The following is a 23,719-nucleotide window of genomic DNA, read 5'->3' as shown; positions in this document are numbered from 1 at the left end:
TTATAGCCAAAGGTAAAACAAAAAGTCACCAACCTGAATGGTTTACTAACTACATCAGACTTAAGAGATAGAGACACAAATAAGTGTGCCCCCACCCTCTGAAGAATAATCTCCCATCATATCCTGGCATAGCAGAAGGAAACTTACAAAATGCTTTCCATTGACACCTCTGCACCAACCAATTACATGAACATACTGTGGAACTCGAGGCAGTACTGAGAAGATTATTTACTCAGCGAACTGCAAGGCAAACCAAGTCTATTTATGCCACAGGTGGAGGCTGTTCAAACAGTGCAATAGAGGACTGTGCGTGTACCTACACCAAGTGAACTACAGAAGTTCAAGGCAGCACCTCACCAGCACATTCTGGAGGGCAACAGAGGATGGGTAACAAATGCTGACCTTTCCAGTCATGCCCATATCCCACAAAATAATTTAATAATCAGTATTTCCAGAGTTCTACAAAATACCATGAACAGAATCAATGGCTGAAACTGCAACATCTGATAAAACAATGATTTCTACTGTAGAATGCAATTAGCAGGCATGATTGACTCTCCATTCTAGTCAGAAATAGTGTTGTCACAATATGTAGACTACATAGATAGACTATTGTTCTTGTTAAACCCCAGGGAGCTTCCAGAAGTTAATTCAGATTTGATTACACTGGCCCTGATATGTATTATTGCGAATGGTTCAACTTCCCACTTTATTCTGTCAATTTCAAAAGGCTGTTCAACTCATGCAGAACAAAAGGCAGCTGAATGAAAGGTGGTTAATAGACACTGTATTCCTCAAAGACTAAACAAACTGCTATTTATTAAGATATCACAGTAATCAATAATTACTCTATTATAGGTACTGTGGCATAGTTCTGGTCCTGAACACTTGACAAGGGGATCTGCCAGCTTGCCATTTCAGCTGTAAACAAACAAGGATAAAATAAACACAGGGATATAGCAAAACAATGTTTTAAAATAGAATTCTGTCGGTTATGCTGTAAATTAGTAAAGATCAGTAAAGGATGTCACTAAGTAATTACAAATGCTGAAGTAAAGTTAGAAGGCTTCTTGTTTAAATCACATAAGGAAGTTCACAATGCAAAGTGTACTTTGTTTTTTATTGTATAATTGTGTAGTGTTGAATCAGGGTGCTTATATACGATATAGATTACACACACCACTGAAATAAATCACCTTACTATTTGTATTTGGTCCTGTACAACCAAGTATGTGGTTAATTTTTCTTTTGTCAAGTTTGCCTGATTACTCTCGTGAAGCATTTTTGGTATTTTTCCTACATTAAATTAATTAAATAAATACAACTTTAATTGGTTGCCCATGGAGTAAGTGAATGAAGCAGCATGTGTGTGAAGACACTAAATATCCAGCTCTAATGACAAGGGAATAATTGTTACAATCCTGTTATTGTACAGCTCAACAGCGAACTCAACAAGATACAACAAGCTACCCAGAAATGCTTGGGAAACAAAGGGCATGGGAAGCAGGAACTGAAGAAGAAACTAGTAAAAGCTAATAAAAGCACCAAAGCCAGATAATCTACATCCCACAGTATTAAAGGTGGTAACCTTGGATATACTGGATGCATTGATTGTCATTTTCCACAATTTTATAGATTCTAGAACAGTGCTGACATATTGAAGGGTGGCAAATGTAAGCCTACTATTCAAAAAAGGTAGGAAACCGGATATTGCTGACGAGTTAGTGAGCATCAGTATTAGGACAAATACTGAATTCTATTGTAAAGCATGGAATAACAAAAATCAGAAAATTAAATACTTAGAAAATACCAATGGAATGACACAAAATGAACATGGATTTATGAAAACAAAATTACGTTTGACAAAATTACTGGAGTTTTCCAGAATTGAAGAGGGAAAACCAGGGCATGCGATGTATTTGGATTTCTGAGAAAGCTTTCGATGAAATTCCACATTAGTGTGTAAAATAAAAGCACATGAGATTGGGGGGAATATAATGACATGGATTGAGAATTGATTAGCATACAAGAAACAGAGTAGGAATGAATGAGTGAAAGGCAGCAACAAGTCAGATACCGCATGGAACAATGCTTGGGCTATTCACTATGTATATCAACAATTTAGATGAGGGAACTAAATATATTATTTTCATGTTTGCTGATGACAAAAAGCTGAAGGGGGCTTTGACTGGTGAGGGGAGGTAAACAGCCTTCAAGATAATTTAAGCACGTTAAGTGAGAAATGCACAATTGATGCAGTATAATTTGGACAAGTCTGAATTGTCCACTTCAGTAGCAAGAACAATGTCAGAGTATTATTTGAACAGTCGTATTTGGGAAATTTTGATGTGTAAGGGGACCCCAAAAACCTTGTACACAAGCCACTGAAAGTAAGCGAGTTGCAGTTGGACAGGGCTTTGGTCAGAGCACACCTAAAATACCGTGCACAGATTTGTCTGAGAAAAGTAGACTTTCCATGGAGGAAGTGCAATGAATGTTCTCTAGATGGATTCCTGGGTTAGCAGATTTATCGTTAATATAACTCCATGAAGGCCAGTATCTCCTCACCAAGTCACCCTTTATTTACACATACACGGTACATGACATTGACCCAGCTAGCACAGAGCTAGCTCCTAAGGTGATCAGAACCCCTGACACTTCTGTTTATATCTATCAGCCTGGACTCCCTGGTTGGACCAGGTTAACAGCCCAAAGAAGTCATATTCTAGGAGATTCACCTGGCTGACATTGTTCCAATTGCTACAATTATATGAGAGATTGTGTCAAACCTGTATGTATTCACTGGTGTTTAAAAGAATGAGAGGGGATCATATTGAAATATAAAATTCTGACGCATGTTTCCCACGGCCAATGGATCCAGAGTGAGGGGTTATGAGCTCAGAATACATGGTAGGTCATTTCAGAATGTGCAGAAATTTCTACAATCAGATGATGGTGAACCTGCAGAATTTTCTACCATAATAAATAGACAAAGTCTTTTCCCTGGGGCGAGGGAGTCCATAACTAGAGGGCATAAGTTTACGGTGAGAGGGGAAAGATATAGAAGAGACCTAAGGGGCAACTTTTTCACACAGGATAGCACATTTATGGAATGAGCTGCCAGAGGAAGTGGTGGAGGCTGTTAAACATTTGAAAGGCACCTGGATGGGTACATGAATAGGAAGGGTTTGGAGAGATATGGGGCAAGTACTGACAAGTGGTACTAAACTGGGTTGGGATATCTGGTCAACATGGATGAGTTGGACCGAAGGGTCTGTTTCTATGCTGTACATCTCCAAGACTCGAAGTCAATTAATATATTTCAGAAATAAAGAAATGTCTAGTGGCTAACAGTGTCAAGGATTAAAGGTACAAAGCAAGGGTAGGTGTTGAGATAGTGGATCAACCATGATCATAATAATAGTGGAATGGGATCAATGGATCGAACTACCTATTCCAGCTCCTATATTCTTTTTTCTATACTGGAGAAACCATACAGTCTTAAAGAGAGAGAAGAGGGTTGATGGAATGGTTTAGGGAGAGACTTCCAGAGAATCCTGAAGGATGGTGATACTAGTGATGGAACAAAAGGAGCAAAAGTGCATGGAAGACCAGAGACCCATCATCTACTTTGTATCCAGCACTATTGTTTCATCTGATACCACCTGTATAAAATGGAAAAATGGAAATTATTCATTATGATTTCCGGGATAGGCTGAAAAATCCATTTGTTTGTGAAATTTATGCAAAGTAAAAGACAATTGGGATTGCTCTTTTGATATGTAAATTGTATAAGTTAGATCAATCCCTGAACCTTATGATTAGCCCACATTAAGATTTGTGTTTCTATGAGTCTGCAAATGCCCACCTTTCCACTTTACCAGCTTACCATGTATTCTCGCAAAATGGGCTTCTCCAAGAATGGCAGCAATCCACAGCTCTTGTGAGTCAACATCTGCTCCGACCAGGTGGTACCCTGGTGGTACCTGAACCATTGCCTTTAGCTCACTACCCACACGATCGGTCTGAGAGAGAGAAATAATCACAATCCATTTATATTCTTCGTTCGGTTAACAAGAAAACAGTAGCTCCCACAATGACAACTCCATAACCAAACACATTGCCCTGGGTAATAATATGTTGTGTGGACTAGGAAATTACATCCTGAACATATGAGGTTAGCTGATGGGGTGCTATTATTGGACTTGAAAAGGAGAAAAATTAAAATCAGCTGATGATCTTGTGTGAATATACAATGTTCTGGCAATGATGCCAATAACATTCCTATCCACTCTCCCACCCTATACCACACACCCCACACTTCAAATAACATCTACATATTTAGGTTTTTCTGATTTTTACACTGAAATCAACCTTTGTTAATTTGACCCATCCTTAAATGTGAGCTCATTCAAATCTCTGCTGTCCCTAAGTCAGCCAACTCACCCATCATCCTATGTTCACCAACTTGCACTGGTGATTGAACATTTCAGAATTGAATGTGACCAAAGTTCTTTTCAAATCCCTGCATGGCCTCTCTATCTCTCTGACCTCTTCCAAATCCAAAGAGACTCTGTGCTTTTTCAACTCTGGAATCTTCTGCATCCCCTATTTTAACTGTCCCACCAATGGTAGCTAAATTTTCAACCGTTTTGATCCTAAACTCTTTAGTACCTCTTCCTTAAACATCTCTGGCCTGCTCTCTCTCTCTCTCTCCTCTTTGACCATGTTCCTTAAAGCCTCTCACTTTTACATATTTATGGAATTCCATCAGCTTTCCCTGAACTACTTGTCTTTGTACTTATAATTAACTTTGTTGGAGAATTGCTCCTGTTATGTTGCTTGCGCCATTTACGAGGTTAAAACGTGCAGGATAAATGCAAGCTGCACATGGTGGCATGGAACAAAAAAAAATTTAAAAATCAGAAGTCAGCTTTGCATGTGACCAACTTGGTTTTCCTACTGATGTGAACAGAAATGACAACTGGCTGAGGTGTATAGGGGGCTGTCGATTGCATTTGTCAGTTTTACATTTTTGCACAATGCTACCATTTTCCCATGTTGAAAACTGACCTTTTGGCATGGGAAATTGTGTCTCACGAACAGTTTGCGTTTTCTGAGAAAAATTTGATGCTTATACATTAATTCTGAGGTTGATTCAGCATTAAGAGCTTGTATAATGCCCAGTTGCAGGAACACACCTGACCCTGGTCAGGACCAGCACCAAATAATATTAATATCCTGATGAACAAGATAGGAACTATGGCCTTCTTTACAGCATTTTATAATATTCAGTATGCATTAATTCTTCAGGATTTTTGGTTGGGCTGTTAATACCAATTAAAAAGAAATAAAGACTTTAATAGCACTTCTCACAATTACCAGATATCACAAAGTGCTTTACAGTTCAGGAAGTACTTCTGAACTGTAATTGGCTTTTGTATAGGAACTATGGTAGCCAATCATAGAATCGTACTCTACAGAAACAGGCCCATCAGCCCAGCATGTCGAGACTGACCAGCAAACACCAAACTTACACTAATCCCATTTACTTGCCCTTGGTCTTTTGCCTACTATGCCTTGGTAATCTAAGTGTTATATTGGATACTTCCTAATTGTTGAGTGTACTCCTAATTGTTCACTCCACCACCCTAATGGTCTGGCAAGACTATGATGACCTCTAATAATTTATACTATGTAAGATAGTTTGAGAGGTGATAACACATCTTTATGAAATCTTTAGCAAATCTTTATGAAATAAAACTATTTTAAAAATAAAACACCTTTTATATTTCTACTACCCACTGGAAGAAAGAAAAATCCTCAGGATCTCCTCTAAACCACTTACTCCTCACTTTAAACTTGTGCTCTCTGGTTTTGGATAGATTTGCCAAGGGGAAAGGATTATCACAATCTACTTGGTCTACTCCTCTCAGATCTCCCTCAGCCTTCTCTGCTCCAAGGAAAATAAACCCCACCTATCCATCCTCCCTTCATAACTGAGACTTTTCATCAGAGGCAACATCCTGATGAATCTCATCTGCACTTCCTCCAGTACAATCACATCCTTCCTATAGTGTGGTGACCACAGCTGCACACTGTCCTGTAGCTAAATCAACCTTTTGTAACATCCCAACAAGACCTCCTTGCTGCTATATTTTACACCCCAGCTAATGAAAGCAAGAATCTCACATGCCTTTTTCACCACCTGTTTACCTGAGCTGACATCTCGAGGGATAAGGACTTGTACACAAAGGTCCCTTTGTTCCTCAGTTATTCCCGTGGACCTATCATTCATTGTGTATATCTTTCCCTTATTAGACCTCCCAAAATGCATTGCCTCACACTTTTCGTGGTTACATTCCATTTACCATTGCTCTGCCCAATTTATCAACTAATCAATATCAGACTGTAGCCTGAGACCATCCTCCGCATTAACACCACCACCAAATCTGCAAATTTACTAATTATTTATTCAAGGGGTTAATGTACATTACAAAGGGCAAGGATCCCAGCACCAATTCCCATGGTACATCACTAGTCAGACACTACCAACTACAAAAACAACTCTCCACCATCCCCCTTTGCCTCCTTTTTAAAAGTCAATTTTGGATCCAGTTTGCCAACTTGCTTTGGATCCCATGGGCTCTTACTTCGTGGATCAGCCTTCCACGTGGGACATTGTCAAAGGTCTTACTGAAGTCTATGTAAACTGCACTACCCTCAATATATTTGGTCACATTTTAAAAAACAACTCAATTAAAAATTAGTCAGACAGGATCTCTAACAAATCCATGCTGACTACCCCAATCAATTTCTGCCTTTCCAAGTGTTGATTCATCTTGTCCCTCAGAATGTTTGCCCACTGATTTCCCTACTGCTGACATCAGACTACAACTAGGCTGGAGTTTAGAGTCGAGATTGTGGTGTTGGAAAAGCACAGCAGATCAGGCAGCATCCGAGGAGCAGGAAAATCGACGTTTTGGGCAAAAGCCCTTGATTGAAGGGCTTTTGCCCGAAATGTCGATTTTCCTGCTTTTCGGATGCTGCCAAACCCGGTATGCTTTTCCAGCACCACACTCTCAACATCAGACTACAACTATCTGGCCTAGCCCTGCTTCCCTTCTTGAACAAAGGAACCACATCAGTCAACCTCCGGTCATCTTGCACTTCACGTGCGGCCAGCCAAGAATTAAATATCTCTACTAGAGCCCCAGCAATCTCCTCCCTTGCCTCCAATAGCAGTCTGAGATACATCTCATCAGGCCCAGGTGATTTATGCACCTTTATGCCCACTAAAACATCAATACCTCCTCTTTAACATGTTTTAGAACCTCATCTTCCCAAATGAAATTCCTGACAATAACATCCTTTTCCTTTGTGAACAATGATGAGAAATATTCATTTAATCCCTCACCCATGTCCTCTGGCTGCACGTACAAGTACCCTTTTGGTCTCTAAGTGACACCACTCATTCCACAGTCATACTCTTATTGTAAATAGGAATGTCTTGGGGGATTTTCCTTAATCCTATCTGCCAAAGATAATTTGTGACCCTTCTGGGTCCTCCTAATTTATTTTAAGCACCCCCTAAACATCCTACCTTTGAAGGTCCTCTCCTGTTTATAATACACTGCCCCTAACATGTTTCCTTATTTTTCTTTCTCAGACTCTCACTGTCTCTTGACATCCAGGGTTCCCCCTGGATTTGCTGCCCTTTCTCTTTACTCTCGGGGATCACGCTGGCTCAGAATTCTCACGGTAACACTTTTAATCAACTTCCAATTTGCAAATGTTTCATGCACAACAAACTCCTGCAAACAGCAAACTGATAATGTCAACATAAACTATTTTAAATAGTTTTTTTGTGATGATGAGTGAAGGATAAATATTGGCCAGGACACCAGGGATAGCTTTCCTAGTCTTCAAGGCAGAAGCAGGAGATCTTTAAGAGTACTTTTCAGAATGAAGATCAGTAACTAGTGATGTTCCACAGGGATCGGTGCTGGGGCCTTTCTTGTTTGTAATACATGTAAATGATCTGGAGGAAATGCAGGTGATCTGATTAGTAAGTTTGCAGGTGCCACCAAAATTGGCAGAGTTGCAGACACTGAGGAGTGTCAAAGAATGGAGCGGGATATAGATAAATTGCAGATTTGGGCAGGGCAATGGCAGATGAAGTTTAATCTGGACAAATGTGAAGTGGTGCATTTTGAAAGATCAAATTCAGTTGCAAATTACAGAATAAATGCAGAACCTTTTCGCAGCATTGATATACCGAGGGATCTGGGCATACAGGTCCACAGATCCCTGAAAGTGGCAACGCAGATGGATAAGGTGGTCAAGAAGGCATACAGTAGGCTTGCCTTCATCAACCAGGGAATCAAATATAAAAGTTGGCAAGTTATATTATCGCTCTACAAACTTTAGTTAAACCACCTTTAGAATATTGCACACAGTTCTGGTTGCCACACTACCAGAAGGATGTGGATGCTTTGGAGAGGGTGCAGAGAAGGTTTATCAGCATGTTGCCTGGTCTGGAAGGTTGGATAAACTCAGATTGTTTTCACTGGAAAGACAGCAGCTGAAGGATGACATGATAGAGGTCTACAAAAATATGACAGGCAGAGACAGAGTGAATAGTCAGAGGCTTTCTCCCTCAGAGTGGAAAGGTCATCTACAAGAGGCACAGGTTCATGGTGAGGGGAGAAGTTTTCACACAGAAGGTGGGGGGGGGTGTGTTTGGAATGTACTATTAGTGAAGGCGATGAAAGCAGGCATGTTAGCAACGTTTAAGAAGTATCTTGATAGACACGTGAACAGGAGGCAAGAGGGATAGACACTGCGCATGGGTCTAAACAAAAATGAGGAACTGGATCAGGCTTGGTGGGCCGATGGACCTGTCCCTGTGCTGTACTGTATAACTGTATATTATTGTGTTCACACAAGGAGGGAGATGGGACCACCTCAGCAAGTGCAACATTCTCTCAGTACTGTTATTTGAGTAACAGCCTTGATTGTTGCACTCAGATTCTGGAGTGGTACTTGTACCTGGAACCTTGTCTCTCTTGGAGCGAGCGTGCTACCAACTGAGCGAAATCTGACATATTAAAAAGTACAGTCACACATTCCTCTAGCACAGTTCAACACAAAGTAACGTTCCAATGCACTGACTTCTCAAGCCACTGCAGATGACACCTGTAAGGAATGAAAGACTGTGGTTATAGAAATGGTCTGCTGTCCTGATATTCTCTGTCAGCGTCACGTACCCGTGCATTGCTGGCAGTTAGCCAGGTCGGTTCAACCGCCCGTCTGGTCACTGTGCCAGCTGTAATGACTTGTGGCAAAATAGCTCCATAATCATTTTCTTCATCATAGGAAGGATGCCTGCAATTGTGGAAGTGAAACATTTAGCAGGACATAGCTAATAATCTAATACTGTTTAATATCAAACTTTGGCTGACAAATGCAAAGTAACATTTGCATCACACAACTGTCAAGTAATGATCATCTCCAACAAGACAGGATCCAACCATTACCTCTTGATATTCAATGGCATTATCATTGTTGAATTGTCCCATTATCAATATCTTGGGAGTTCCCATTGTCCAGAAAGTGAACTGGACTAGCCATTTAAATACAATGGCCAGGAATCCAGCAGTAACTAACCCACTTTCTGTCTCCCCAAATCCTGCCCACCATTCACAAGGTTATGATGAAAGACTACCCAGTTGCCTGGATGAGTGCAGCTCTAATAAAACAAGGCTGACAACATCAGGACAAGCACCCTGCTTAACTGACATCACATCCACAAATATACACTCTGCCCACCAACAATGCATGGTAACAGCAGTGTGTACCATCTACAGGATGCACTGCAGAAACTCACCAAGTTTGTTTTGACAGCACCTTCCAAACTTCCACTGCCATCTAGAGGCAGCAGATACATTGAAACAACACTACCTGTAAATACCCCTCCAAGGAACTCCTTTCCTAACAGCATTGTGGGGAGTGCCAATGCCAAAAGATTACAGCTGTTCAAAAAGGCAGCTCACCACCAATCTTTGAACTAGGGATAAGCCAAAGTGCTGACCCAGCCAGTGATTCCCACATCCATTCAGGGAATACTAAAAAATATCCCTAAGAAGTTACTAATAAAGCCGAGCATCAACTTTGTCCATGAGGGTCCATTTCCCAGTATATTCTAGTCCAGGTAAATTTTCCAGATAATTTATTTTCACTCGCTATGGGCAGCAACCTTAGCTTAGCACCTTCCCATCCATCAATCCCTGCTTTGAAGATACCAGAATGACAACACCAGGTGGAGACAAATCTGAGTTAACTGTGAATGACTTTCCCAGTAAAGAGCTGGTCAACATTCAATCTCTAAGTTCACAAATAAAGAACAGGCATTTGAATAGAGCCTAGTTAAGTCATCAGACTCCTGCAAGAGGCAATATCAGGTAGAAGGGTGAACTAAACAACAAATGGAAATGCCCATAGACTGGCAAACACACCTTGTGACTGTTCGAGGCAGCTCACTTTTCCTCAGCATCAGAACAATCTGAGAACTGCAGAAGGAAGCAAATTGGTGTTATTTTATTACACAGCTCAATGACCTCCTGCTGTCAACATTCTCAGACTGATGATATTATTGTTGATATCAACTGCAATCAGGTTTAGAAGCCAGACACATCATAAAATTACTGTCACGTTAAAGAACGCGATGTCTAAGGTTGTGGGCCAAGCAGGTTCATATGGATTTTCAAAACATGTCATCCTCTATGTGAGAGTGGGCAATAACAATGACATTGTCTTTTTGAATATTGTTAGCAATTGCAGTGAAATGAAGTATCCCTACCCAGTAGTGTGTTTTCTCGTCCATGCATTATGGCAATGATGCTGTATTACTACTTTGCCAGTAGGGGGGAGTAATTGTTGACAAAGGAAGGGACTCTTCCTACTGACAATTTCGGGTGAGGCAAGACTATTCTCTGATGCTCAGTCATGTCCACTCAATAACATCTGATATTTATGTAGCACCATTAACACAACAAAACATCCAAAGGCATTTTACATGAAGCATAGAGAACAAAGCACTGAACCACATAAGGAGATGACTAATACTGGATTTTAAGGAATACCTTAAAAAGAAAAACGTGGAAGAGAGTCAGGGAGGTGTAGAAAAGGAAGTCCAGACTTTAGGACATACCAATAGCGGAGCGACAAAAAAAAAATCTAAAACAAAAATTGGGAATGTTCCATAGCCCGGAGGAGTCCAGATATCTTGGATACCTAATTCACAGGAAAGAATGTCCCAAATTCAAGACCAACTATACCTATTGACTGCCTAAAATGGAATAATTTGGAAGGATATTATGGATCAGAATGCAGACAGCATTGTGTTGCACCTTATCTGATTTGCTTGATATTGACACAGCGTAGAGTTCTACTCCCAGGCCATGACAACACTCAGTTTACTGAGCACAAACAATTCAGAGACCATTTGCAAGAAACTGGATGTGATCGGAATTACTCACAATCAGTTTTTCCTGGAATGTGGGGTTATCTTATGAGGAAAAGGTTGAGGCTGGATCCATTGGGGAATCATTGGACTAAAGGACAGAGTTTAAAATTAAAGTCTCCAATTTACGACGTGAATGAGAAGTTTTCTCCCCTCTCAAGAGGGTCATTTGACTGTGGAATGCTGTTCTCAGGCAATGGTGGAGACAGGGTCATTGAATTTATTTAAGAGTTAGAATACTTCTTTATTGGCAGAAGAGTCAAGGGGTAATGAGGTAGACAGGGGAAAACAAAAAGAGTTGAGGCCACAGTCAGATCAGACATGATCTTATCAAATGGCACAATGGACTCCAAGAGCCAAAAGGTTCTGGCTCCTAGTCCAAATGAGTCAATGTGAGTTCAGGAGGCACAGTGGCTCAGTCATTAGTACTGCTGCCTCACGATGCTAGGGACACAGGTTCGATTCCAGCTTTAGGTGACTGTGTGTGGAGTTTGAACATTCTCCCTGTGTTTGCATGGGTTTCCTCCCACAATCCAAAGATGTGCAGGTTACTAAGTTGGCTTTGCTAAATTGCCCATATAGTGTGCAGGGATGTATGGGTTAGATACATTAATCAGGGTAAATGTAGAGTAATAGGGTAGGGGAATGGGTCTGGCTGGGTTACTCTTTGGATGGTCGGTGCAGACTTGTTTGGCCAAATATCCTGTTACCACACTGTAGGGATTTTATGAAATGAGGGAGGGAATCACCCATCACCTGATTCTTTTTTGAGCGTTCCTCCAGAATGAAATCATCTTATTGATTTCCAGTGCTCTGGTTGCACTTGTTGCATTGGTGCCAGCCTGCAATGTACCATCTTCCATCTTAGAGAGGAAATCCTTCGCAAAGGGGCTCCCAACATTGTTCTGATTCCCATCCTGATATAGACAGAGGAAGAAAGCTCGTTCGATTATATTACCCCCACCTATTTCAATGTCAATACAGAGAAACTGTTAAGTGGGTAAATCTAAAGATCAGAGTCACAGGTTTGATTTCCAGAGATTATGGAAAACCATTGCGACAACACTGTTAACATCCCAATCCACATACCCATTCAACGGTGGTATCATTGTATAGTGGTTATGTTACTGGACTAGTAATCCAGAGCCCCGGCTAATGATTTGGAGACAAGAGTTCAAATCCCGTCAGGGCATCCCAAGATGTTAAAATTCAATTAAATAAGTCTAGGAATAATGGTTAGTATTGGTGATGGTGAATTTGCAACTGCTGGATTGTCATCAAAACTCAACTGAATGATTAGTGTCCTATAGGAAAGAAAACCTGTTGCCCTCACCAGGTCTAGGCTTTACATGATTCCAGACACTCCATCAATGTGGTTAACTCCTAAACACCCCCTGAAATGGCCACACAAGCCCATCAATTGTATTTTAGTTGGTGGCACATCATATTTCCCCGAAGGCAATGAAGTAAACTCAATAAATACAGAGTTCGGCACAGCATCTCAAGTGGGGTAGCGTTAGCGCATATAAACTTTGTCCTGATTGTTGTTGCAACAATACAATGCCAATTTGTATACATCTGGGTCCCAAAACGTTCACTTCTCATTTCTCTTGTCCAACACTCCCAAATGGTGAATATCTGAGCTGCTAATCTCCTTCTCATCTTGATCATCCCATCCACCACTGCTCCTTTGCAATCTGCCAGAAGATCATCATATGTGGGAAATCATGTCTCACAAACTTGATTGAGTTTTTTTGAGAATACAACCAAAAGGATTGATGAGGGCAGATCGGTAGACATTGTCTGAATGGACTTTAGTAAAGCCTTTGACAAGGTTCCGCATGGTAGACTAATTCATAAAATTAGATCACATGGGATTCAGGATACAAAACTGGCTTGACATTAGGAGACAGTGGTGGTGGAGGACTGTTTTTCAGAGTGGAGGCCTGTGACCAGTGGTGTTCCACAGCGATCAGTACTGGGTACACCCTTGCTTGTCATTTACATGAACTATTGAGTGAGGATTTAAGAGGCATGATTAGTAGGTTTGCAGGTGACACCTAAATTGGTGGCATAGTTGACAGTGAAGACGGTTACCTAAGATTACAAATGGATCTTGATCAATTGAGCCAATGGGCTGAGGGTTGGCAAGTGGAGTTTAATTTGGACAAATGTAAGGTATTGCATTTTGATAAATCAAACAAGGGCAGGGCTTATAACAGTAGGGCCCTGGGGTCTCTTTGTTCGACAATGCTACCGAGGGTTCGGGTACACAGTTCTTTGAAAGTTGCATCACAGTTAGACACAGTGGTTAAGGAGATGTTTAGCACGCTTGCTTTCATTGTTCGGACCACTGATTATAGGAGCTGGGACATCATATCGTGGTTGTACAGGGCATTGGTAAGACCTCTTCTGGAGTACTCCATGCAGTTCTGGTTGTCCTGCCAAAGGAAGGGTTTTATTAAACCAGAGAGGATCCAGAAAAGATTTACCAGGGTATTGCTGGGACTGGAGATTTGAATTATACTAATAAGCTGGGCCATTTTTCACAAGAGTGTAGAGGATTGAGGAGTGACCTTACTGAGGTTTATAAAATCATAAGGGGCATAGATAAAGGTTAATAGCAAAAGGTCTTTTCCCTATGATGGGTGAGTTCAAAACCAGGAAGCATATTTTAAGGTGAGATGAGAAAGATTTAAAGGGGACCTAATGTGTAATTTTTTCATACAGAGGGTGGTTTCTATGTGGAATGAACTGCCAGTGAAAGTGGTGGATGCAGGAACAGTTGCATCATTTAAAAGACATTTGGACAGGTACATGAATAGGAAAGGTTTAGAGGGATATGGGCCAAACGCAGGCAAGTGGGACTAGTTTATTTTGGGAAACTTGGCCAGCATAGACTAGTTGGACCAAAACGATCTGTTTCCATGCTGTATGACGCTATCACTAATCAGATACTCTAATACCTTATGGTCTGGCCTCACACTACGCACTAGTACAACTCGTCCCTGAGTAACTTGTTCTTTTGATTCAGGTCTCTTGTGTCTTCTTTCCTTTTCCCAATTAGTGGCTTCGAGTTCAGCCACCCAAGAGCTTTTTTCTGGAATTCCCTCCTAGAACTTCTCTTCGTCTGCCCGTCTTCCTTAAAATTCCCTCTCTCATTAAACTTTTGACACTATGTCTTGCATTTTGGCCCAAACTCCATCGTTTGATTAGGCCCCTGTGAACCACATTGTATGTTTCCCCTTAGTTATTGACACCATTCAAATGCAGTTGCTAATATCCACTAATGAGTTGTGTGAGGTATTAAAGGAGGCTTGTCCATGTGCTATGAGAAGCTGCCAAGAGCCATTACCATCAGGAAGTGACAATATTTCTGTTGAATAAAGGGAACTGTGGAGCTATGAAGGAGGAGCTGGGCAAAGTCAATGGTGCAATACCTTAGCAGGGATGACAGTGGAGGAACAATGGCAGATATTTCTGTGTATAACGCAGAAGATGCAGGATCAGTTCATTCCAAGAGGAAGAAAGATTCTAGGAGGAGGCATGGGTGGCCGTGGCTGACGAGGGAAGTTAAGAAACATATAAAGTTAAAAGAGAAAAAGTATAACATAGCAAAGATAAGTGGGAAAACGGAGGACTGGGAAGCTTTTAAAGAACAACAGAGGATTACTAAGAAGGAAATATGCAGAGAAAAAATGAGGTACGAAGGTAAACTGGCCAAAAATATAAAAGGAGGATAGTAAAAGCTTTTTTAGGTATGTGAAAGGCAAAAAAATGGTTAAGACTAAAATTGGGCCCTCGAAGACAGAAACAGGAGAATATATTATGGGGAAAAAAAAATGGCAGAAGAATTGAATTGGTACTTCAGCTCTGTGTTCACTGGGGAAGACACACGCAATCTCCCTGAGGTAACAGTGGCTGAAGGACCTGAACTGAAGGGAATTTATATTTGCCAGGAATTGGTGTTGGAGAGACTGTTAGGTCTGAAGGTTGATAAGTTCCCGGCCCTGATGGTCTACATCTCAGAGTACTGAAGGAGGTGGCTTGAGAAATCGTGGATGCGTTGGTGATTATTTTCCAGAGTTCGATAGATTGGGGATCAGTTCCTGCGGATTGGAGGATGGCAAATGTTGTACCACTTTTTAAGGAAGGTGGGAGAGAGAAAGCAGGAAATTATAGATCAGTTAGTCTGACCTCAGTGGTAGGAAAGATGCTGGAGTCTGGATATCTGGATAGTAGTAACAGGAGAGGTCAGGGTCAGCGTGGATTTATGAAGGGGAAATCATGCTTGACTAATCTTCTGGAATTTTTTGAGGATGTAACTCTTAAGATGAATGAGGGAGATCCAGTAGATGTAGTGTACCTGGACTTTCAGAAAGCTTCTGATAAAGTCCCACATAGAAGGTTAGTGAGCAAAATTAGGGCGCATGGTATTGGGGGCAAAATACTGACTTGGATTGAAAGTTGGTTGGCTGACAGGAAACAAAGAGTAGTGATAAACGCCTCCATTTCGGAATGGCAGGCAGTGACCAGTGGGATACCATAGGGATCAGTGCTGGGACTGCAGCTTTTTACAATATATGTTAATGATGTAGAAGATGGTATTAGTAATAACATTAGCAAATTTGCTGATGATACTAAGCTGGGTGGCAGGGTGAAGTGTGAGGAGGATGTTAGGAGATTACAGGGTGACCTGGACAGGTTAGGTGAGTGGTCAGATGCATGGCAGATGCAGTTTAATGTGGATAAATGTATGGTTATCCACTTTGGTGGCAAGAACAGGAAGGCAGATTACTAACTAAATGAAATCAATTTAGGTAAAGGGGCAGTATAGAGAGATCTGGGTGTTCTTGTACACCAGTCAATGAAGGTAAGCATGCAGGTACAGCAGGTAGTGAAGAAGGCTAATGGCATGCTGGCCTGCATAACAAGAGGGATTGAGTACAGAAGCAAAGAGGTTCTTCTGCAGCTGTACAGGGCCCTGGTGAGACCACACCTGGAGTATTGTGTGCAGTCCTGGTCTCCAAATTTGAGGGAAGAAATTCTGGCTATTGAGGGAGTGCAGCATAGGTTCACGAGGTCAATTCCTGGAATGGCGGGACTACCTTACACTGAGACTGGAGCGACTGGGCTTGTATACCCTTGAGTTTAGAAGACTGAGAAGGGATCTGATTGAGACATAAGATTAATAAAGGATTGGACACTCTGGAGGCAGGAAACATGTTTCCGCTGATGGGTGAGTGCCGAACCAGAGGACACAGCTTAAAAATACAGGATAGACCATTTAGGACAGAGGTGAGGAGAAACTTCTTCACCCAGAGAGTGGTGGCTGTGTGGAATGCTCTGCCCCAGAGGGCAGTGGAGGCCCAGTCTCTGGATTCATTTAAGAAAGAGTTGGATAGAGCTCTCAAGGATGTGGAATCAAGGGTTATGGAGATAAGGCAGGAACAGGATACTGATTAAGGATGATCAGCCATGATCATATTGAATGGTGGTGCAGGCTCGAAGGGCAGAATGGCCTATTCCTGCACCTATTGTCTATTGAGATGAGGAGACAAAAGCTGAGTTAGTGTCATCAGGTTGACCCATAGCCACACGGCATCAAAACATTTTTTTTTAAAATCACACAAAGCAAAACTATCAGATCAGGAAGGAAAAATAACAAACCTTGTGTGGAAGTCTGAAAAACCAGCATCCAGGCACATTGACCTCATTATACGGACCGTTTCCATGGTGATACGAGCAACAGCTGTCCTCAAGAAATTCTGACGGCTGTATTTCCCAGTTTTGATCCAAAAGGAAAGTAATAACATTCTAAATAACTAGAAATTAAATCAACTGATTCTGTGGAGTAAGTCAGTAACCATGACAATGTACAATGCAGGGCAATAGTCTGAATACCACCTGATCATTTGGGCACAGTATTTTTTCTGCAGGGGTTAAAAGCAAGCAATGTTAGGAACCTGTTGAGGGTGTCATGATATCTTAGCATTAACAAAGTTACCATTTTTAAAACCCATAACACAGGGGAGGGCAAGTGGTATTATCGCTGGATTGTTATCACTACTCTGGAAACACAAGTTATATTGTGGAGACTGGGGTTCGAATCCTGTCACGACAGATGGTGAAATTTGAATTCAATAAAAATTTGGAATTTAGAGTCTAATGATGACCGTGAGTCCATTACCGATTGTTGGAAAAATTCATCTGACTCACTAATGTCCTTTAGGGACATTAGGGACTATTATCCTTATCTCATCTGGACTACATGTGACTCCAGACCACAGCAATGTGGTTGACTCAAAACTTAGGGATGGGCAATAAATGCTGGCCCAGCCAGCAACACTCACATCCCTTGAATGAATAAAACAAAACGACAGAAATTAAAATGAGACAGTCATGATAGGCAAACAAGTGGACAAACACCAGGTACAGTGAAGTCTGCCTGATCCTGCAGTCCACATTTGGTAAGCAGAAGCACACTATAAGCAAGATTTACATCTACTCAGGCAGACAGTGGGAGTCTTTTGTATCAAACAATCAGGTGAGATAATGGCAGATGATGGACTAATTTATTCATTCTAAACACATCACAGAAGAAGAAGCAGAGAAAAGTTCAATACTTTTAAAGAGGAGCAGGCATTCACCTGTGCAGAATTCTTCATACCGCCATTACCATAATCAGCTTCATGTTCAGTCTCCAAGTGACTCAGCTCCTCCACCTGGTGGCAATGAAGAAAGTTGTCACAAAAAATCCTACGAAATCTGCTACGCACATTCATATACAAAACTAATTTGCAGTTTGACCTCCTCCCTCTGCCTGTGGAATACTCACTCTTGTTGGAGTACGATCCTACTAACATTGATCCCACTTTTGCTACCTTGTTCCAAGTTGCTATTTCTCAGGCATGGATGGATGAGTAAAACATGATAGGGTTTTTACATTTGAGAGCATCATCTCTGGGACAGGTTTGTCCAGCAGCCCTGATCGATGGTGGCTCGTGGTCTAACAACACTTTTATTTTAAAATTCTCGCTCCTGTTTTCAATTTCCTAAATAGCTTCTGTCCTCCTTATCTCTATATTCACCTCCAGCCCTACAATTCACAATTCTCATCTTCCTAACTACTGTGCGTTCCTGATTTGAATTGGTCAACATTGTTCATTCTGCTTTTAGATACCTAGGAATTCTTGCCCCAAACCTCTCCATCTCTTTTATGAGGCTTTTTAAAACCTAGCCCTTTGACCAAGCTTTTGGTGTCTTATCTTAATAGCTACCTCGATGGTTCCATGTTTTAAGCACCTTGGTTTGTTTACAACTGCTGTACAAATGTAAGCTGTTGTAACTTCAGTACTTATTAAAAGTATTATTAATGTTTAAAGGTCCACACATGCACTTTCCATCATTAATCATCAGGAGTTGAAACCCAAATTGATTTTTTTAAAGCAGTTGCAATGCAAATTTCTGAAATATTGACAGTTTTGCAATTCATAGATGCTGCCTGAAACAGTGAGTATTTCCAGCATTCTCTGTTGTTTCAGATTTCAGACAGAGGGTGTCAAACAGCAAATTATCAGGCAAGTCTATCATATGATCTTTGAACTTTAGATTACTATAACTTGTGTTGTTCATCCCCTTCCCCCCCTTTCAATTTGTAATAGACAAGTTAAACAAACGGACAGTTAAGCTTTTGTTTAAACAAATTAATCATTAGTCTGTGGCAAGTTGTTAATCAAGATTCCTCAGAGAGATAAAGTGATAAAGTTATTAACAAGACAGTACAGATAGAAAGAGTGAAACGCACTCATGAAAATCTGGGAGCAATATTCTTAGATTAGATTAGATTACTTACAGTGTGGAAACAGGCCCTTCAGCCCAACAAGTCCACACCGACCTGCCGAAGCACAACCCACCCATACCCCTACATTTACCCCCTACCTAACACTACGGGCAATTTAGCATGGCCAATTCACCTGACCCGCACATCTTTGGACTGAGAGAGGAAACCGGAGCACCCGGAGGAAACCCACGCAGACACGGGGAGAACGTGCAAACTCCACACAGTCAGTTGCCTGAGTCGGGAATTGAACCCAGGTCTCAGGCGCTGTGAGACAGCAGTGCTAACCACTGTGCCACCGTGCGCGAATCAAATTCTACTAATGAAGGTAGGAAGGGTTTGGGAGGGCGATACATAGGCTTATAAAGCAAAATGGTGGCATTACAGGGCAACTATTTTGATAATGGTACTCAAAAAGGGACAGCAAGGGGCAGAGTGTACAAGCATAAAAACAACATCAATAAATGGGTTCAGAGGGAGAGAAAAATGGTGCAAAGACAAATTTAATAGCTCATACATAATTGCGCATAGTTTGTGGAACAAAACTGAATTAACAGCACAAATGAAGGTTAATGGGTATGATCTCATAGCCATTATGGAGACATCGTTATAAAAGGAGATCAAAGCTGGGAGCTAAATTTTCATGAGCATGTGATCTTTTGGAAGAACAGATAGCAAGGGAAGTTAGCTTTAATGAGGTAGCTTTGTTAGTACAAGATGAATAAATAAAATAGCATGGAATGATTTAGGGTTGGATGTTATAGAAACCATTTCGGTGAAAAAGATATATTGGCATTGGAAGCAGTTCAGATAAAACTTACTAGGCAGTTAGACTTTGTAGTTGCATGATCACATGACTGTAGCACTTTTTTTTAGCCTTTTATCACAAAGGGCTCTAATCCCATTACTCCTGTGTCATGGTACCAGCATCAGAAGTATTTTGCTTTTGTAATTTCTGATTTGCTCTATGCTGAGTCTGGCGACACAAACTGATTATGAAATACTTACTGTTGTCTGAATCAAGATTGATTATAACATGGAATTGCGCTCAAATCTGACCTGTTTCAACCAGAACATATATGCAGTCTTGATTTTGCGTATGAAATGTGGAACATTTCACAATGAAGGTTCCAAATAGTTTCAAGGTCTTTGATCTACCTTATTAACCTTCACAGGAGACTACAGGGGAATAGGAGTATGCCATTCAATTTCAATCAGACTTTGCCAGCTCTACACCTTAATTTACCTCAACTTCCTATCCAAATGGTACATGTACCTTGGAATGGCACTCACTAAGCATCACAACAATGTAGGTCAGGCCTTGATGGTCATTTCTTGTCTGACATTTCTGTATGTTCATATGGTATGCAATAGAAATGGCAATTAAATTATAAAACGAAAGCAACTTTACCCAACTCTCACCATTTCCCACATAGTATTCTCTGTCAGTATGTAATCATTGCTGATTGACATCTCTGATTGATCGGTTTGTCCTTGTGATTTCTTTTTGCAATGTTCCTGGTGCACCATCTCAATGGTTCTGCCAAAGAAATAGCAAAGGCCAAAATAGAAAGAATACCCTCTGCGCATCGCCACCGTTGGATGTTTGTAATACAACAATGCTGGAAACACACAGCACATCTATGAGCAGTCACAAGAACATAATTGAGATTGACATTCTGGTTAGGACTCTTTGTCACGGGGGTGCTGACGGTGTGATGGAGTGACATTACAAGACGTAAAGTTGATGTATGACTATGATACCCCACAGCAAAATCTTGCATTTACATAGCATCTTTATTGTAATAAGCCACCCCAAAGTTCCATGTAGGGCTGTTAACAAACAAAACCTTAACTGCCATATAAGGAGCTGTTAAAACAGATAGTTCTTATTCAACGGTTTGGCCATCATTTAAGAAGATATTTAAAAAAGCAGGAAAAAGAGTTAGGTAATTGGAGAGTTTTAGGGGAGGAATTCCAGAGTTCATGCCAAGGCAGTTGAAGACACAGCCATTAAATAATGAAACAAATAAACCAAGGGGTATGCATGCAAGACAAGAATGAAAAGGGGCACAGCATTTGAGTAGATTCGATTTATTATTTTCACATGTACCTATGTACAGTGAAAAGTTTTATTTTATGTACAGTACAGCAGACTCTGACATACAAGGACAAATAGATCATAGGGTGTTTAGACTGAGCAAGGCATACAAGATTATGGCTGCATTGGGGAGGTTGGGGGTGGGGCAGTATTTTTATAGACTTAGAATTGAGGTTTATAAGTGCAGAACGTTGTAAGTAAACTGAGAATAAGATCGGCTGTAGAGAGCTCATGAAGTGTCACCCAATATCGGCGCCATCATGAATCCTGTTAGTTAGTTTACAGAAGGTTGAGAGAGATGGGAGGGGAGAGGTCATTGCTCAACTGGGAACAAGTGAATCTGGGCCTTGGTGCAGGCTCTAGTTACAGGCAGCAGAATTTTGGACAAATGTAAGTTTTATGAAGGGTGGAAATTGTGAAGTCGGCCACAAGGAATACTCAAGCTCAGAGGTAACAAAGGCATACCTGAGATGAAATGCATCTGATGGACTTTTTAAGACTGTAATTAGGACCAACAGTTCAGTGTCTTCACATATCCCTCTTCGTAGGGATCATTATGAGCAGAGATTGGAGTTATTACAATGCTCGTCATGAATAAGTGTTCTAACTATCTCAAGGCCATTTTAATCAGTTAGTTCAGGAGATTGGAAATGGATTATTTTACTCAATTTAATCCAATATCATACTGGCTCGAACTGCCAATCAATCAGGAACCTGGTTTCAGTATAACCAGGAAATAAAAGTCATTTCACTGCATTGGCATACTACAATCAGAAAGAAAATTGCTTACAGACTATGATGGATAAAATTTACTTACTTATATGGGCAAGAAGGTGAATCTATGTCACTGGGGTTAGTTAGTAGATTATCCTTTCTTCCTGGGACCAGATAGCCCCACCCATGGCTCTCTGAATAGTGCAGTGGAAATCCATCCCAGGTCAAACGCATCAGCTTTGGAGTGACCCTCATCTGGAGACTGATGAGACTGGGCCCTGGCAGCCAATGTGGATCATTCCACTTCAGGCACAATTTCCGATACCATCTACAGGAGCACAGCAAGGAAATGGATTCAAGAGTTCACAACTCTCTATCAGTAGTTTCCTATGCAATCTCACGTCTGGATTCCTTAGCTAACTGAGCTGCTAGGCTCAATTCTGACTAAATTCAATCTTCAAAGTAATTTTCAAAGCTTGCTGTTGCTGGGTTACAAGGTTATGGGGCGTAATAATGGTGTGTTGCTTTCCTCAAATGGTCAGTCTTTGTGTGCAAGTCTTGAGAAATTAATATCTCTTTCTCACACACACACACACACACTCTCTCAAGGACATGTATATCAATGACAGTAGCTCAACTAGCACAGAATTAAATTCAACTTTCAATCTTCCAGGTGGTCACTGAGTCATGAGCAAAGCCATTGAACAGAAACTTGTTTTCAAATGTACTAACTCTGGATGGCCTGGTAAATGCTGTCTTCTCTTTGGGAGAAGACTGACTGTCTGGTGCAGATCATTCAGAAGGGCTCTACTTTTGGCAGCCTTCATCTCCTCCTCTTTTTCTTCTGAGGGAGGCCCCGGATCTGTAAGAAGATTAAAAACGTCAGAAAAAGTCTACCATACCTAAACTGTCAGTGAGGAATAGGATGTTCACATATGCTCCATTAGGAAGATCAAACTTGCATCTATACTGTATTTCACTGGGTACTTACATTGTTTACTCACAGCTGGAAAGAAATGTGATGGCAAATTTGGGCACTGCAAGATCCCATTGAGATCAATGAGGTCACAACCAATCTTTTTGAAGATTTTTTTGAGGAATACATATCGGGAGAAATCCCTCTTCTCCTTCAAACAGCCACCTGAGGGGGCAGATCTATCCTTTGGTGTCACAGCTGAAAGACTGTGATATGATGGTGAGCTAAGGTCACTGGAATGGAACTTGAACCCATGATTGGCTCTCTGACACATGGGGTTGGGAAACAAAGGTCTAACCCAACACAAATCAAATACCAACCCATAATCATATCTAGTCAGTGAACGACACAAGTGGAGGTGTACAACAATGAACAGAAAGGTAGAGAGCTGAGGGATGAACAAATCTTCACTAACATCAACTGAAAACACAAATGACTCTAGTTAAAGTGCTGCTTTACTCAAATGAATTATTCCATGATTCAACAATGACAATCAGTACCTAAGCAATGCCTTTTAACAAGGTGAGGCATTCCAAGGAGCTTCACAGGAGGATAGTAGGACAA

At 41.0% G+C, this 23,719-nt stretch overlaps 1 protein-coding gene across 7 annotated transcripts in view; it reads right to left on the bottom strand.

Moving 5' to 3' along the window:
* Positions 1-23,719, bottom strand: part of polg (polymerase (DNA directed), gamma) — a 49,744-nt gene that overhangs the window by 8,189 nt on the left and 17,836 nt on the right. For all 7 annotated transcript variants that reach the window (XM_060853286.1, XM_060853279.1, XM_060853280.1 and 4 more), the window contains 9 exons: positions 22,912-23,041; positions 22,283-22,507; positions 20,787-20,904; positions 18,175-18,249; positions 17,195-17,299; positions 12,281-12,441; positions 10,518-10,571; positions 9,270-9,387; positions 3,890-4,025 (listed from right to left, as the gene is read on the bottom strand). In XM_060853286.1, the coding sequence (XP_060709269.1) occupies positions 3,890-4,025; positions 9,270-9,387; positions 10,518-10,571; positions 12,281-12,441; positions 17,195-17,299; positions 18,175-18,249; positions 20,787-20,904; positions 22,283-22,507; positions 22,912-23,041 (1,122 nt within the window). The remainder of the gene's footprint in view (positions 1-3,889; positions 4,026-9,269; positions 9,388-10,517; positions 10,572-12,280; positions 12,442-17,194; positions 17,300-18,174; positions 18,250-20,786; positions 20,905-22,282; positions 22,508-22,911; positions 23,042-23,719) is intronic.

The sequence above is a fragment of the Hemiscyllium ocellatum genome, chromosome 39, assembly GCF_020745735.1.
Source record: "Hemiscyllium ocellatum isolate sHemOce1 chromosome 39, sHemOce1.pat.X.cur, whole genome shotgun sequence".
Lineage (NCBI taxonomy): Eukaryota > Metazoa > Chordata > Chondrichthyes > Orectolobiformes > Hemiscylliidae > Hemiscyllium > Hemiscyllium ocellatum.
Note: the sequence above shows the minus strand (reverse complement) of the source record. Positions and strands in the feature narration are given on the sequence as shown.